This window comes from Cottoperca gobio, chromosome 7, assembly GCF_900634415.1.
Source record: "Cottoperca gobio chromosome 7, fCotGob3.1, whole genome shotgun sequence".
Classification (NCBI taxonomy): domain Eukaryota; kingdom Metazoa; phylum Chordata; class Actinopteri; order Perciformes; family Bovichtidae; genus Cottoperca; species Cottoperca gobio.
Window position 1 is genome coordinate 2,800,449 of NC_041361.1, and position 16,467 is coordinate 2,816,915.

At 44.6% G+C, this 16,467-nt stretch overlaps 1 protein-coding gene across 6 annotated transcripts in view; it reads right to left on the reverse strand.

The window, feature by feature from the left end:
* The window catches only part of plekhg5b (pleckstrin homology domain containing, family G (with RhoGef domain) member 5b), a 61,385-nt gene that overhangs the window by 10,676 nt on the left and 34,242 nt on the right, over positions 1 to 16,467 (reverse strand). For 5 of the 6 annotated variants that reach the window (XM_029436674.1, XM_029436679.1, XM_029436678.1 and 2 more), the window contains 6 exons: positions 12,761 to 12,902; positions 11,443 to 11,542; positions 11,186 to 11,243; positions 10,706 to 10,797; positions 10,471 to 10,607; positions 8,292 to 8,458 (listed from right to left, as the gene is read on the reverse strand). In XM_029436674.1, the coding sequence (XP_029292534.1) occupies positions 8,292 to 8,458; positions 10,471 to 10,607; positions 10,706 to 10,797; positions 11,186 to 11,243; positions 11,443 to 11,542; positions 12,761 to 12,902 (696 nt within the window). Of the gene's footprint in view, positions 1 to 8,291; positions 8,459 to 10,470; positions 10,608 to 10,705; positions 10,798 to 11,185; positions 11,244 to 11,442; positions 11,543 to 12,760; positions 12,903 to 13,849; positions 13,869 to 16,467 lie in introns of those variants that run through there. The other variant, XM_029436676.1, reaches the window with a different exon arrangement.

Here is a 16,467-nt window from a genome sequence, read left to right on the forward strand (position 1 = left end):
CTCTCCCTCTTTCTCCACATCCACCGTGGAAGCACACACACATCCACGCCGTCCGTACTTGTGTCGCCAAATCCGTCCGAGAATAGCCGAGTGACAACTGTAACACTGCCGCGTTATTATTCCCCCACCAAGAGACTTGTGTTGAACTTCATTCGGGCCTCAAAGCGTCCCGTTCAGGCTGACGGGGTCCTGGTTTGCGGTGTCTGGCGGCTGCGTCCTGCCGTGCTCAACAGCAGCTTCTCTTTGAAGCGGGACGTATCTCTGTCCTGCTGTCCAAACAGTCAGTGGTTGCATTTCATACAGACACTGGCCTGAAGTCATAGCAACAAGGAGGATCTCGCCTCATTGTGTCGGGCAGGAAAGAGGAGGCAGGACCGGGGCAAAAAAATAAATAAAAAGGGTGGCTGATCTGAATATTTGGAGGTGGAGTCAGGGTGACAGCTTGTAGGGAGATCCCTGGTCCCAACACACATCCTGGTGCTCTTTAGGTCAGACTCTACGGGCTGCTCAGAAGTGAGAAACAAACCAACTCACTACTTATGCAAGATTAGCTTTAATTCCCTGCAATGATCTGAATAAAGCCCGTGAAAATGACAGCGTGACTGTAAAGAGACGCTTCCTTCTTCACTCTCGTTTGAAGTTGGTCCACTATTCTCTGTGCTATCTCAAATCACTGTTTTGCCTGGAGACGTTCGAACAATGCCGAGCTAGCCGGCCAAAACAAGGAACAAGAAGTGCCCCGATAATGACCACACGGGAAATTCCCTTTGTTTATTTGCATGTTTAAGCACATTAAATAAGCTGCTTATCCCAAGTAGATAAGAACCGGCTCACCACGTCTGAAAACTTTGAAGAGGTCAAACTATTTGGTTGATTGACAGAAAATGTAACCAATCAAGGGCTTTAATTGTTTAACCTTTGTTTCCAGCTTTCTGTTTGATATCTTTGTAATCTAACTATCTTTGGGTTTGGTTCTTTCAAAGCACTTTACAGAGGGCACGGGCATTTTTCACAATGTATTTGACATTCGATAGACTAAACGATTAATCGAAAACAAATTTAAATACTTGTTGTTTGACGCCCTAAAAGGTTGTAGTGCTTTTAAATCAGAGTTGATTATATTTCTGCATGTTAACAATACTCAAACAGCTCGAGCAAATGCATCCTGATGGTAAACACTAAGCCGCTCTCAGTCGTGTCTGGTTAACTTATTACGTTTATACGGTTTCCCTTGTGCCTCCTGTGTAAACCTGTCAGTCAGGACAGAGGGCAGCGAGCTGTGGGGGCCTCGCAGCCTTATCTTATCGCCATGGTTTGCGGCACTGACCTTGTCCTGGAAAGAGGAAAATCTTTAAATGGGAAGGGACTGTGTTAAAATAAGTGGTGACAAAGAAAGGGCAAAGTGAAGCCCCCCCCCCCCCCCCCCGACCACCACATGCGTCTGCCCTCTGCTACTGCCTTAATGTTAGTCAACTGATAACAACTCCCCTTGATCAGGTGGGTTGATTAACGATGGGAAAACGCACACACACACACATTCACAACCAGGAAATGGAAACTAAAATAAACCCCCCTTCGTGGTTGTCAACACATGCTGCATGGTTCACGGTCGTTTCAGTTCCAATAAAGAAGAGCTGATGACCATCCGACCGTGACACACACAGCAGCTTTCAGCCTGAGGTGAGAGAGGAGAGTTGTCAAAACAATGCTCCCTTTACTCCCCCCCCCCCCCCCCCCCCCATCATTCTAGCAGCTGACAATGGAGCCACCTTTGCACTTCAACCAAATACACAAGTCCCCCACACTAACAGACACATTTTAACTCCAACAAAACCCACCACAAACACGGGGAAAGGGTTGAACTTCATCAATTCAAAAGGTGAATCAATCTTTGTGAATTAAAACGTATTAGGGCTGCAACTACCAGCGAGTTTCATTGTGGACTCCTCGCTTATTTACGCTATAAAATGTCAAACAATAGAGAAAAAAGTCCAAACAGCCCAAAGTCAAATGTGTTTTCTCCATCTGACCAACACTCGAAAACTTAATGACTAAGAAAAACCTCCTTTTTAGGAAGCTAACAACTGTTAAGAAATAAGAAAAACGATGAAAAACAACAACAGCTGTTTGCATATTACATTTCTTTTTCTATCGACTAATCGCTGCAGCTGTAAAACATCAACAGGAGCAGCAAGAAATGCTACCGTCTTAGCCCTGCACACAGACGTGTCAGCAAACGTCTCACCTGACAGTCAGTTGGCTCTGGTTTCATGTCAGGAAGAGACGACTCAGGAATCTCATGCAGCAGGTCCCAGCTGTGCCACGATGACAGATGAGCAAAACGGACCATGTTTCCACAGGAAGATAAATAAATAAAATCCCCCAAATCTCAGCTATATATATATATAAAAAAAAAAAGTACAGAGGTAATAACAAAACTTCAGCAAGAATCCATTTCTAGGAAATGCCAGTCGAGAAAAGTACCGAGCAGAGAGAAGCATCGCAGCTACTGCACTGCCAACCTGATCCTGCAGACACTGTGCACTGTAGGCCAACGGTCACACGCATAACAATCATAAAAGGTGTGTGTTCACCCTGCAGTAATCTCCACCTTTAGGCACCAGGGGAAGTTCTTTGTCTTTCCAGACACACACACACCTTCACACACACACACACACACACACACACACACACACACACACACACACACACACACACACACACACACACACACACACACACACACACACACACACACACACACACACACACACACACACAACCTCAGCATGTAGCTCCTCCCACGCCATATGGGGAATAAATTCTCCCAGCACCTCTCGTAATTAGTTTAATTAGAGTGTAGGCTAAAAAACAAATTAGTCATCCTAATTCTTCACACACACACACACACACACACACACACACACACACACACACACACACACACACACACACACACACACACACACACACACACACACAGAGACTGAAAGACTGGACAAACTAGATTCAACTAAGAAACGTGTTTAATGATTCTAATATTAGATCTTAACAACAACACAAGAAGAAGTGAGTTTAATTTCCAATAATAAGAAAGTTATTTGACATTAAATGTCACAAAAAAATCATCAAGTTGCCCAAATGGAGGGATTAAGAAATATATAGCGAGGAATTTATCAATTAATCTGTAATCCCATTTAATTTTATCAGATAATAGTAAAAAAAGAAGAAGAAAACAATGTCAATCACAGTTTCCAGGTTCAAAGTCTTTCAACCTTCTCGTCCATCCAACAAACAAAACTGTTTACAACGATACCAGACGAACGCGGCACATGAGAGAATATTTGTTTTAATATTTACGGTTTTAGTTTATTTATTGAGGATGTTTTGATTTTTTCCCACATGTCTGAATATTCTTAATAATTAAAAGAGCATTGAATCTTTGAAAGAGTGTAGTAGGGTGTTATATTTTCATACATACAGTATAAATATATATATATATGTGGCATGGAATGGTCTTAAAATGACATTAATATTGTTTATCGCAAACATTTCTGGGACAATATATGTTATATAAAACGTATAATAAAATGGAGTTGCTGTGACAGGCCCACTAATCGTTGAAGCTCCAATACACTGAAATGAAACACAAACACAAACATATGCATAATGTGTATTGTATTCACTCGCATGTCAACAGTTGAAAGCAAACTTTAGAGTCTAACATTTATCATCAACTAAATGGTCGACACGTCTCACTGTATTAACAAACTATACTGTCTGCTGTGTGGATTACCTCATGTTTCAGTTCAATGAAGCCCTCTGTGACTGCCTGTGATTCGGCCATTGTCATTCAAAGTGGCTCTATGTTAATAGACGATTGTCCTCTATTGTGAGCGATCAGAGAGGCCCGACAGTGAGACAAGAGGAGGCTGTTGGATGCGATAGCGTGGCTGAGGAACAATCTCCCCACATTACCATCCACAGTTGTGTAATGCAGATGTGGGCAGAGAGGGGAAAAAAAAAACATTCTGGATGGCTCACTTTGAGAAAGAGGAAATAAATAATGACAATTGTGTCTGTAAAACGTCTTCCGCCGCTTCCTAAACAAAGGACACTGAGTGTATTGTGTGAGCCCAGTTCAGCTACGTGATTACAATATCATTCAACGCACCAACGCATGTGTCACTCTGTCACTGACAGTGAGAGGAGTGGCATGTGTCTAGTCGTCTTATTGTCCCAGCAGCTGAAACGTGGGCTCAATGCGTCTTCAGCTTTTACATTACAGTTCATTAGGATGCAACTCCCCAACAGTAAGAATCTTGCATGAACTTCAAATAGGTTCAAATCATTGAGGTTGCAGAACTCTGAAGGCTTCTGTCAGCGATAATATTTCACTGAATTCTTGTCCATCATAAAGATAACACTATCTGCTGTACCCCTCCCGTCTATTACATAACAAACTCTTCCAGGACGAGGCGACGCCAGCAGCCTCTGCTTCTGCACACACGTGTGAACTACAGTCGGGAGAAAGCTAACGCCGATCTTCAGGATCGATTGTTTAAAACACTTCCACATCTTCTATCGGGGGTCTTTTGTAATTGGTGGCCTTGTAATATCTGATTGAAATCCGCTATCGTCCCCTAATCCCTGAACCTCATGTTGAGCACCACTGACCCCCAGTATGGAGGTCTGCTCTATAGAAGTGAGTGAGGTTTCCCCTGCTGTGAAGGAGGAGTGCATTATGGGACGCCGGACCACTGACACACACACACATGGAGGATCCATTACCTGACATTAACTCCCTTTGAAAGCCAAAATCATCCAACTGCAAACTGTAATGAGATCCTGGATCAAATAATCCTCCGGTAAATTCAAACACTTTACCCTCTCACGTGGGTTTTGTGTATTTCACCTTGACTCTGAGGCAGAGTTGGCCCGCCACTTTAGTGTTGTATTCAGCGTGCTATGGCAACGGATGGTCTTGTTATATAAAAGCTGGCAGACGGCGGGATCAATGCACTGTACGTACTTCTAATCACAAGGTCCCAGACGGTCCTGTTATCTTTGTGACGACTGTAAAACTTGCAGTTTCTGTTCTCGGGAAAAGGAGAGACGAGCGAGCCTGAAGTCAAAGAGTGTAAGTCCAAGTGTGTGTGTTCCCAAAAGCTGCTGTGATACTGTAGCAGCAATGCCCATATTTTGTAAGTCTCCTGTGTATAAAGATTTGGTTTTTTTTGCCTCAAAGCTGACGTCATAGTGCTCTGAATATGGACCAAAAACATCCTGAGCCTGACCCTGGGGAAGAATTACTTTAACATACCAAACAGGTCAAAGGAGTCACAGCTTCTACAGCGTACACAGAAGGATTCACTAATGTGGATCTCATCTCACTTCAAATGTAAACACAAGATGTTGTTGTCTGATGTTCTAAATGTGTTTTCCTAAATCGCCCACGCAGGTTAAGAGTTGAACTTGTTTCAGATCACTTGACACAGAGCTGATATTGTAAGGGTTAGCGGACCCTTTGTGGGTCTGCAAGATTGGAATTTGTCTTCGACCAATCAGAACGCTTGGCCGAGGCTCCCCGTTGTAAAATAATCAATCCGGATCATCAAAGCTCTCGGCAGCCTATCGCAATGCTGCCAGAGCCTATAAAATGTAACATGCACGCAATAATAAACCTGAAATACCCCGTTTAAACGAAAGAGTAACTCTATACAGAAAGGGACTTGGCTGTGTTTCCTCTCTGGCCTGGCACAAGCCGCTGCCACGCCGGCCCATGAATAATCCGGTCACTAGGCAAATATCTAAACTTCTTTGGGCAAAGCTCCTTGATTCCATAAAAAGCAGGCATACATGAGTTTAATGGCGAGTGCCAAAGCTGCTGCCATAGAAACTCAAGAGATCGCACTCACTGCCCACATGTCCAAGTAGAGCTTTTGTCCTGCAAATAGCTTTCATAAAATATGGGCTGGCACCCAACATGGATCACAGGGTTTCTGCTGTTGAGTCTGTTAAAGACAAAAGTATCCAATAGACTTCAATGAGCTTTGGATCATTGGCAGGAGACTCTTCTTTGGATCCAAGAGAGAAATAATTTATGACTCATTCTTTAGCAAATAGTTTCACAAAAGACAGAGAAATGAGAACTGCGGGGCTGCAAATCACCATTTGTTTTCATTTTTTGATCAATTATTTGGTCGATAAAGAATCCAAAAACACAATTTGTTTAAAGATCCGCTCCAGACATCTTTTAAGGTGTATAAAAAATATTCTTTTGTCTGATACGATTTTTCCACAACAACAAAAAGAATCTTAAAAATTGCATTTGAATCGTTCTCCCTCATTTGTTCATTGCAAAAGTTCAACTGCTGGACGCGATGTGTCTCCAACATCTCTAAAGCGTTCATTCTCAGTGTACGTGCCTCAAGTTTCCACATCGCACACATGCAAGTTGCATATTGGACCATGAATAATATTATACACAGTACAGTCTAGACCTGCTCTACATGGAAAGTGTCCAACGGTAACTTCTGTGTGATGTCAAGGTTAGCGAGCAGAACGTCCATCATTCTGCACAGCGAAGCTCAAACACCCCCGTCAAGTCACAAAGAGTAAAACATGTTTGAGCGGTTTAAAGAATTAATTGCACATATTCTGTTGAATAAACCAACAAATCCACTGCTCTACAGAAATGTCTTTTGTAACTCCATACATCTACACTGCAGAAAGTAAGAGGACAGACGACACCAACATTCAGAAGGGGGGGGGGGGGGGTCAGACCTCCAGCAGAAGCATCAGAAGCAGCGCATCACTGCCCCCCTGAGGACCGAACGCATCACTCGCTTCACTCTCTCCACATTCACCAGTCGTCACCCGCAGTGTGGGTTTATTGACACTCTTTGGCAAAAGTCCTTGACGAGACACTACCTTTTCAAAACGGTTTAGTGCTGTTCATCACAAATACGCAAAGAGACTGGCACTCGTGCTGGAGGTTAATGTTCCTCCTGTGTAAGGGTGGTGCGATACAACATGTGGTATTCATTTGATAGAAAGTAGTACCAGGTAGTGCCAGGGCCAGAATCACCAATAGGAGCATTGATACTGCGTCTTCCCGCACAGAGGACGACGACACTATGATGACTCAAATTTGAGCAACTGTTTTAAGATCCGGCAATAAATAATAACACACGCCGGTGAACAACACAACTGTTCACGTACAAAACATTATTGTGCCGACACAAATCCCTGCTCCTGCTGGAAGCGGATGTGCTCAGCGACCACTTTGATTCGGCTCCTCTTCAGTGACAGCGTTGTTCACGCAGAGGAAGACATTTCAAATGTAGATTTTTCTAATAATGTAATGTAACATTTGTAGGGCAGAGCCGGAGAGCCCTGTGAAGATGTAGCTGTTAGAAATAGAGCTGAACCAGTCAAAACTAATGGATTTATTCAATTAAATCATCTCTAAAAAGGAAAAATACAAAACATTTGCTGGTTCCAGCTTCTGAAATGAGAGGATTTCATGCTTTTCTATGTAAATTGACTGTTGATTATCCTCTCCCCTAAACATTGTCTATTGCTATCACAGTTTAGATTAACATAATTCCTAATTCGCAGCTGTATGGCTAAAGAATGATGAATGTGTCTTATTGCTAAAACTAATCCATGCCATGCTGAAAGACAGCTCCATCCTCTTTAAGAGTGACGACTGTGGGCCCGTGTCACAGAGTCGTAACATGACCCTCACGGCATGTTTGGCTCATCCTGCAGGCCTCAGACAGCCGCTCAGCGTCTCTCATCGGTAACAAAACAACCACTTCCTGTCGCTGCAGGAAGTGGTAAAGTGGCACAGATTGTTACCATCATATGAGACTCAAGGGTTCAGTCGGCAGCACCGAGCACACACACACACACACACACGAGTGTGCGCACAAAAGACACACACTGCTGCCATTAGACTAGAGAGGAAATCCAAAAATACATCCCCAGCGTTCTGCTGGGCAGATAAAGGTAAAGCAATACGATGAGGTCATGGTGGGATTACCATGACATACTGCACTGACACAAAGCACCATGGGACTGAAGAGGAGGTGAAGTTATGGAAAAATCGTAAAAAGGGTGTGGTAGTGCGAGTCACTGGGTGTGTCTGTGTGTGTCTGTGGTTTAAAAGGAGTGGTGTATTTTGGTGTGATGAGTCTGAGAGACGGTTATGAGCTGGAGCGTCACATTAAATATAACCACCGTCAAAGTGATGCTACTGTGCTGTCGGGGCAGATGCAACTCACCAACAGATCCACGTTTTCTTTGCGCCCCAGAGACCCATGCTCCACCCTCTCGCTGCCCGGGGTGAGGATGTAAGGGCTCTGCCCTTCAGAGGGCTTCATGTTGGGCAGACTGAGCGATCGCAAGTCCTTCACACTCTGCTCCACCTTCAGCTCGTCACCTAGTCGGGCTAAATGAAAGAGAGGAAGAGGTTGATCAGTCTGGAGAAGAGACTCCTGTCAAACTTGCACATTCTTATCTTTATCCGTGTTATTTATGACTATGTCCAGAACATTTTAAAGTTCACTGCGCTGTTTTTGTTTTGAGCTGAACAGCACAAGCGAAGTATTGGGCTCTCTGGTGTTCCTTGACGTTAAACCTGTAACAAAGTCTTTCTTTGGCCACTTGAGGGCAACAGAAACAAGCTGTCGACACAGTGTTTGGTCTCCACCAACTCCTAAAGGAAATATATGTTTGTTTAGCTGCTAATTGCTCCTCTATGTTCACCAGCTGGTCGCCAACTTGGTCTTTTTGTTCCTGGCCAGGAAGCGATCAGACATTTATTTGATAAAACGCGATGAGAGCAGTGCGAGCGAACCGAAACATTACATTTGCGCGCTGGAAAATCAAAACAATGAGCTGAAATACGATGAACTGTCATCGACTCGAGTCGAGTAGTTATGTGATGCTTTGATCGTGTAAAAATACTTATTATAGCCACTTTAATTAGAGAGAAAATCTGATTGAAGGAGTAAATAATATATTTAAAAAAGAGCAGCAATGATTCTCAGTCATGGTCTTTATGAAAACCTCTTGACCATGTGACCAAACAGCTGCGGACTGTTTGCCCTCGACCTCCGTCTTTCCGACTGCATGTAACTCCAGACTGCGCGTTGGGAGGGTTACAATTTCAAAAGAATAGCAATTAGTCATGGCATAGGATCTCTTTTATGGAAGGCTTAAATGGGCTTTTGATCCAGGAACTGCAGCAAGTGTAACCGGCGCGATGGTGGAGCAGAGGGGACCATTCCCACTGAGGCTGGCAGAGTGCAATACTAAGAGTCAAGGGAGTCTTAATGACGCTTCTGGACACAGATTGAGCAGAACAGTTGCAGGTTTTTCCTCTTGTAGTTCTGATAACTTGGAAGGATCCAGTCCACGGGCGTGAGAGGAAACCGGCCTACGCCATCTGTCCTGCTCAGTCATTGTTAAAGGCACACAGATAAGAATGGCGTGACGTCTAAAACACACCGAGTGAAAGGCTTCCTACGAACAAACAACAACACTTTCTATCGCTGCCGTTATAAATGACTTGGCCCAGTTTACGGTGCGATTGTTTGCCCACAGTCCTTTCGCAAATGAAAACAACTGAACGGTGATTATGATTGAACAGATAAGTTAGTAAAAAATGAATCATATGCTACCAGCAATGTTGTTTACAAGAAAAAAACATCTGGCTGGCTCTGGCAACACCTTTATTTAAACTGGTATGTAAAAAGATGTTGCAACAGGACAATGACAATGACGGGACTTTATCTACCGCAGAAATCTTTTACGAAATGTACTTTTAGTTCATTTGATTTGCATAAAGTGCAGCTGCATAAGATCGGACGCTGCTGCAGCTCACGTGTTGGTTGAATGGAAGACACTTTTGGGAGTGTAAGTGAAAAGAGGAAGGCTATATGTGAGGAGATATTACAAGAACAGCCTTTTAATATTCTTTGACTCAATTATTGCTGTAAACAGATAACAAATGATATATTTAACAAGCTTAATATGCGTTAGTGGCTGCTTAAAACATCTTTTGTATTTGAACGAAGAGCTTCTGTAAAGTAAGTTTATAATGAATCTTCTACGTCTGATGTCTCATCGCTTTGATCTGGTTGTCTCTCTCCCTCAATGTGTGTCCAATAAAACAGTGCCTGGAGTTTTACATCTGCTTTTCTCAGAAGATACAATTCAGACACAGTCATCAATCTGCAGCGATAAATCAAGCATAGCGGCCTGTTTGTAAGAATTTACTCCCATATTTTATGCCTCTAAACAGGAACGCCTTAAAATACATATTGCGTGAGGCCAAACACACCATTTTCCAGTGCAGTCTATAAGTAAATAAATTAAAAGGGCCACAAGAATAAGGTATTATTTGCACGGCTGGAGATGATTCTGTGCTGAAACTTGGGTCACGTGTTGAGTTTTTACCTTTGACTTTGAGGTAGTGTCCTCCGAAACGGTAGGCCTCAAAGTTGAGGGACAGCGGCGTGTTGGACTGATCCAGGAACAAGTCGACCCGGCACAGCTCGATGCCGTTCCTCTCGAACACTGGACCTAGAACCTCTCTGGTAACACAGAGAGAAAAGAGAAGCTGTTATAGTTCATATCAAACTCTTGAAATATGTTCTATGTGGCCGCTCCTCTTCCCCCCCCCCCCGCTTACCTCAGGGTTTTCTTTTTCATTGCAGGTACAATTTCTGTGTTTATGTCCACGTTGAGATCAAACTTAAGGCTGAAGCACTCCTTACTGGGGTCCTGCAGGGGGAACAGACACGCGGTTAGTTTACACAGGTGTGGCAGCTTCTCTGCTGTATGTGTGCTCTCAGCAGACACCACAGGGGGGCTCCTTCTCACTGCACTAACACCATCTCAGGCAGAGAGCAGCCTGCGAGATAGCATTATGTTGTATCAGCATTGCAGAGAGTACGCCTGCATCAACACCATTTGCGAGAAACCTTTGTTCTATAAATCTGAGTCACAAAACAAAATGACAAAATGCTGTGAACCCCCGACACACATCTTGTAAAGTTTCAGATGAATAAGCCGTAGAGATCCTTCCAGGACCAGGAATGAAACTGTGGTTTTCATAAGGGGAACGTTTGAGGTCGCACCCTGCAGCCTGTGTGTCTTTATGATTACTTACGTCGGTGTGTCGTCTCCGTGGCTTCTTTTTCAACTTCATCACCCCTGATTTACGCTCCCTGCAAAACAGTTGCACACACACACACACAGTATTATACTTTTATCATACACCCCTCTCCAACATATGAGAAACTGCTTAAAGAAGTGATCAAACTGTCCGCAGTCACACATTTCACAGCTGTAATTGATCCTTCCAGTGTGAAAAGACAAACGGCCATAAATGAACACTTAGCATGACGTAACGGAAGGGTTACCGACCCGCGGTCATTGCTCCCCTCATCCTCTTCCTCCAGGTCGGAGGGGGGGCTGGTGCGCGGGGGACAGGAGCGCGTGGACACGTTCCGAGCCAGGATGGAGGCTAAAGGTCAAGAAAACACAGAAGTCATTCCCCTCTGTTGGATCACAACTACGGCAACCTTTAGAATCAAGCTTTAAAGAATCCATACACACGCAAAAAAGGATAAATAAACACATCTTCTCCACGATCTCTTGTGGTATGCAGACAGCTGTTGTCCTTGTATTGTGATCGCTCTCTCTGCTGTCCATAACAAATAAACATCTGCTAACCATAGAACCAATATAACCCCAGAACTGGCCAGAGGATCATCACGTGTTTAGGTTTTCTTCAGTAACAAAGTAATCATGTGATAGATGTCTGTACATCTGAGGCTACACTGCAAACAGGAAATGATAATACATCATTTGGCATACTTTTAATGGTACCAATTTGCCAAATGTAGATTAAAGACAAGGCTCCAGTTGTATCTTTGGGCCCACAGACTGTTCTGCTCTGAATAGTTTTTCTTATGGACAATTTCTCGGTAGAACGTAGTTTCAATGAAAAGTGTTCACAGTGAGATCTGTAGATTACCCGGATAACCAGATTATTTTTGATGCGGGGGAGCACCACTAATGAAACTCAATGAACCCTCGTTATCTTGGAGCGGAGTGGAGATCTCAGGGACCTACTCTGCACGGCTAGTTAGCACGAGCCTGGTTCCAGATCTCTGATTAACTGTCCACCTCTATGATTTGTACAGCAATTAAAAGAGGTCCGGCTTTGAGGCCACTGAGGGCGGTTTCTGCCAGTTGTGGAAAAGAATCAGTCGACCAATCAGAGCTTTGTAGGAAGGCTTAAGAATGATGACAGAAAAATAGCCAAAAGCGTGGATGTGATCCTGAGCAACTGACGTCGACAGGATGGATCTGTGACCTGCTACTGATGCAGGAACTTAGGCGAACATGAACACAATGTTAGGTTGAATTAATGAAGTGAAACAAAAAGGGAACTCAGTGGGATTATCAGCCTAAATTAGGACTAAAGGTAAGTGAGAAAAAACATTATTTAGATTGAAGCAACCCCTATAAATAACAGTAACAATGAGAGTGGAACTACTCATAGATTTTTCACAAATCATTCAAGTTAAGACTATAAATGTTCATTTATAGTTTTTGCCTTATTTAGACAACAATAAAAACCCAGTGTGACATTTACACAGCGCAATCCTGTGATGACGCAATGGGCATGACATCACTGTAAGAGTTAATACCAAATAAAGAAACAATGCAAGTCTACCTTGAGGTTGTAAGTCAAATCGGGGGTGCCTGTCAAAGTGCATGTTGTCGGTGTTCTCTGAATGGCTGCGTGAGTCACATGACTCGCACAGGTGAAGGGGACTTTTGTTATTCAGGTCTTGGCAGTCTGGGTGGTGGCAAACCTAAACGCAGAAACAAGAGGGGAAGAGAGGACAAGAGAAAGTCAGATCACATAACTGCAAAGCACACAAAGTCCCTGCATTAAAAACATTTTGAAAAAACTGGGCCAAAGTGAAAATGGTAAGACAATCACACACATTTAGAATAAACAGCTCCCTGCCGGAATATTGTTTCTGCCCCAATTAAATGACCACACAGGCTGCCTCGGGCATTCCTGAGGTGACTCCCACCTTCCCACCATATGTTCCCCTCTGTGGGACGACGACTAATTGGTTTAAAGTTAGTTTTTCACCTTGTGTGGGGCCAGCTTACCCCTTACATAATCTAAAATCGTATCCCGAGAGGTGAAACAATAAAACGGACCGCAGGTCGGCAACTGGGTGACTTCCAGGCCGCAGCTCCGAAAGCTCTGCAGCCGAAGCGACGGGCAGCAGAAGGCTGCAGGATTAAGGATCTCTCTCTGTCTAGGTAGGCCCAGACAGATCGGACAACCCCCCCCCTCCCGCCGCTCTTTCCCTCACCTCAGGAGAACCAGCGGGGTCTCCTCACTCCACCCTGTGTCCCCCTTCGACATCACCCGGCTCAGGAAGCGAGGATGTATGAGGAGCTACAATGGAAGTCCAGCTAATGGACTTCCCTTCATTGTCTCCATGTACTCAGGAGGAGCAGCATGTCTGTGCATGCGTGTGTGTGTATGCATGTGTGTGTGTGTGTGCGCAAATATATGCACAACAGGGGTTTGAGCGCCAGCTAGGGAGTCTAGCTTTCAAGTAAACACAACAACTATAGATATTTAAGAGGTAGACGTCATCTCCTGACAACACACCGTTATAAAGTCCCGTCTGAAGTAACTGAGCTGCTGTAACGTATGCTCTATACTGTCACAAGCTCTAGCTACACAGAGTGTAAGTGCAATCAAGTAACTGTGTCCCCACTCCTGGTACTCTACCGTCAAATTCTGCATATTGGAGCCGGAGTCTCCCCCACTCCTACAATTCGGCTCCATATCCATGCCAGGAGGCACCCAGCCAGGACCCCAATAAACATCCAACTTGCTACTTCGTTGGCCCGCTAATTCACTCTGCAGCGTGCCCCCGTCAAGACACACCGACGAGCTGCTTTATTAATCCACTCCTCTCAATGTCTAGCCAGGTATAATCGCAGATTTGAAGGAGCAGGTCCCAGGGCTCGAGGAGGACAGAAGGAGGGAGGGAAGGAAGGAGGGATAAGGTTATGGGAGGGTGAGGAGTCCCAGTAAATATATAAACCCAAGGCAGGAAGGAAGGGGAACAAAAAGGTCCATCCAGAAGCTTTTCAGAAGTACAAAGCCCCCCCTAATCTTGCTGCCTAATTGGTGCCTGTGCTCTATCAAAGCCATCTAACGGTCCTGCAGAGATTAAACAGCTATGAGGTCCGCGAGCCAGGGTCTTCTACTCTTCTTCCTCTCTCTATCCCTTTCTTCTCTCTCCTCTGCCACTTCCAGCACAGACTCCTCCCTTCCTCTCATGCACCCAGGGTCGCTGTGCCCAGGCAGAGGTTTTAAAATAGAGAGAGACTGAGAGACAAGAGTCAGTGAAGCTCAGAGAATGGCCTTGTTTACTGTGGCGAACATGACATGCTCTCCTCCAAGAGGCACAACTGCGAATAACGAATAATTACAGTTTTTAGCTGAGATCTGGGAACACGGTGGCTTTGGCGCGACGCTCCTCTTTCTATAACGATGTATTGATGCAGCGTGCTACGATGCTACAGCTCCTCAAGACTCAAACCAAGGTGTCCTGTCTTGCTTTCAAACCTCCTGATTAAAGTCACGGTGGAGTGACCTTTAAGGTGGACCAGCTATTATCATTGACGTTACAAATCCGCTCTCCGGGCCGTCAGGAAGGTATGAAAAAGTAGATAATGCCAACAAAGAGATGATTAGAGATGATGGCACAAGAGGAAATGTCAGGGAGATTCATTGTAGACGGGCCATGAATGACACTCTTCTAAAGACACAAGGTCTTGTTGAGTCTTGTTCTCTCTGCGTAGTGATTATGGCAGAGCAGGATATTGAGAGTGTGAAAATGCAGGTAATTTCTCAATCGACTGCAGCCGATGACGTAGAACAAGTTGCAGCTACAGAGACGTAAAGTGTCTCACCTCTGAGTCACTGATCTCGTGTTACCTCTCGACGACCACACTTCCAAAAAGAGACAGCTAGTTGGCATGAGCAAACAAATCACAGAAATCTGTTACAACATCACCATCTCATGCTCCTTTGAAGTCAACATAGAAGCATGCACGTAACATTTTTCGTGCAGCCGAGTCAAATGTCCCATCGCATCGAGGTGGTATGTTCTCCGTGAGGCGTGGAGACAGACAGCCGGGCCAGAGGAATACGAGGGAATCGGATGCCATATTTAGACAATAGCCCAGATAGGTAGGCCTTCCTCACTATCAATTTGGGGCGTTCACATTCCAGCAGAAAATATCTGACAATTTAGCCAAGACAAACGAGGCAAGAAGGAGAGAGCACCAAATGGGGAAAAAACTCAAACAAAAAAAAACAGAAAAGCTTGTAATCTGTAAAACGACAGATACCTGAAGATATAATCCAACATAACTCCAGCGATATGAAGAGCAGGGAGATTTTTGCAATACTCAACATTCCTATCAATGAGAAGGATGATGATACTTTGGTACGAGGATGAGCTGTCTTTCATTATCCGGGGCCGTTTCTGGATCTGGAGTTGGTTTTTCCTAACACAACGATGACGGGGAGAATGTGTGTGTGTGTGTGTGTGTGTGTGTGTGTGTGTGTGTGTGTGTGTGTGTGTGTGTGTGTGTGTGTGTGAAGCGGACTGTTAGAGAATGTGACCGTGCAGAACAGCTGACAGGATGCGTGCCTCCTGTGTCATGTGAGTGTGTCGCGTGTGTGTGTGTGTGTGTGTGTCCCCTCTCCGCATGCCTGCTCTCAGATCTGGCTGGATTAGAGGGGAGGTTCGGGGGGTAGCATGAGTGACTGTAGATGAAACCCTGCATGCACACACACACACACACACACACAGCCCCACCTTTATTCCCTTCCCCAACAGCTGAGAACACACAGCGGCCCTTCGTCTTGGCTTAGCACATCCAACGCCACGTGGCACCTGCTTATGCACCCTTGTTTCCACACATCCCACAAACACGCCAACACTCCCACACACACAACTTACAAACGCAGGCATGCCCGCTTCAAGGCTGTGTCATCCGTGAACAGCGCACCAGTCTGCTCAGCTGAAATAAAAACTGCTCTTGTTTGGAAGAAGATGACTGGAGTCTTTTGATGTGAATCAGGATTATAAACACTTAATCCTTCCAACACTGGCACTCAACATATGAAGGCAAGCAACACACTTTAAAAACACGTTCTGCAGCCACTGACACTGAATAGCTCACACAGCTGATAGCTAAAGACTTTAAAGTGGGGAACAGTTGTATTAACGTCAGCTTCGAATGTCTTACACATTATTTAGAATTAAGGATGGAACTTGTGGGTTTAGAGCGAAAGCCTGGCTGCAACATGACCAGCGTCACAGTTTG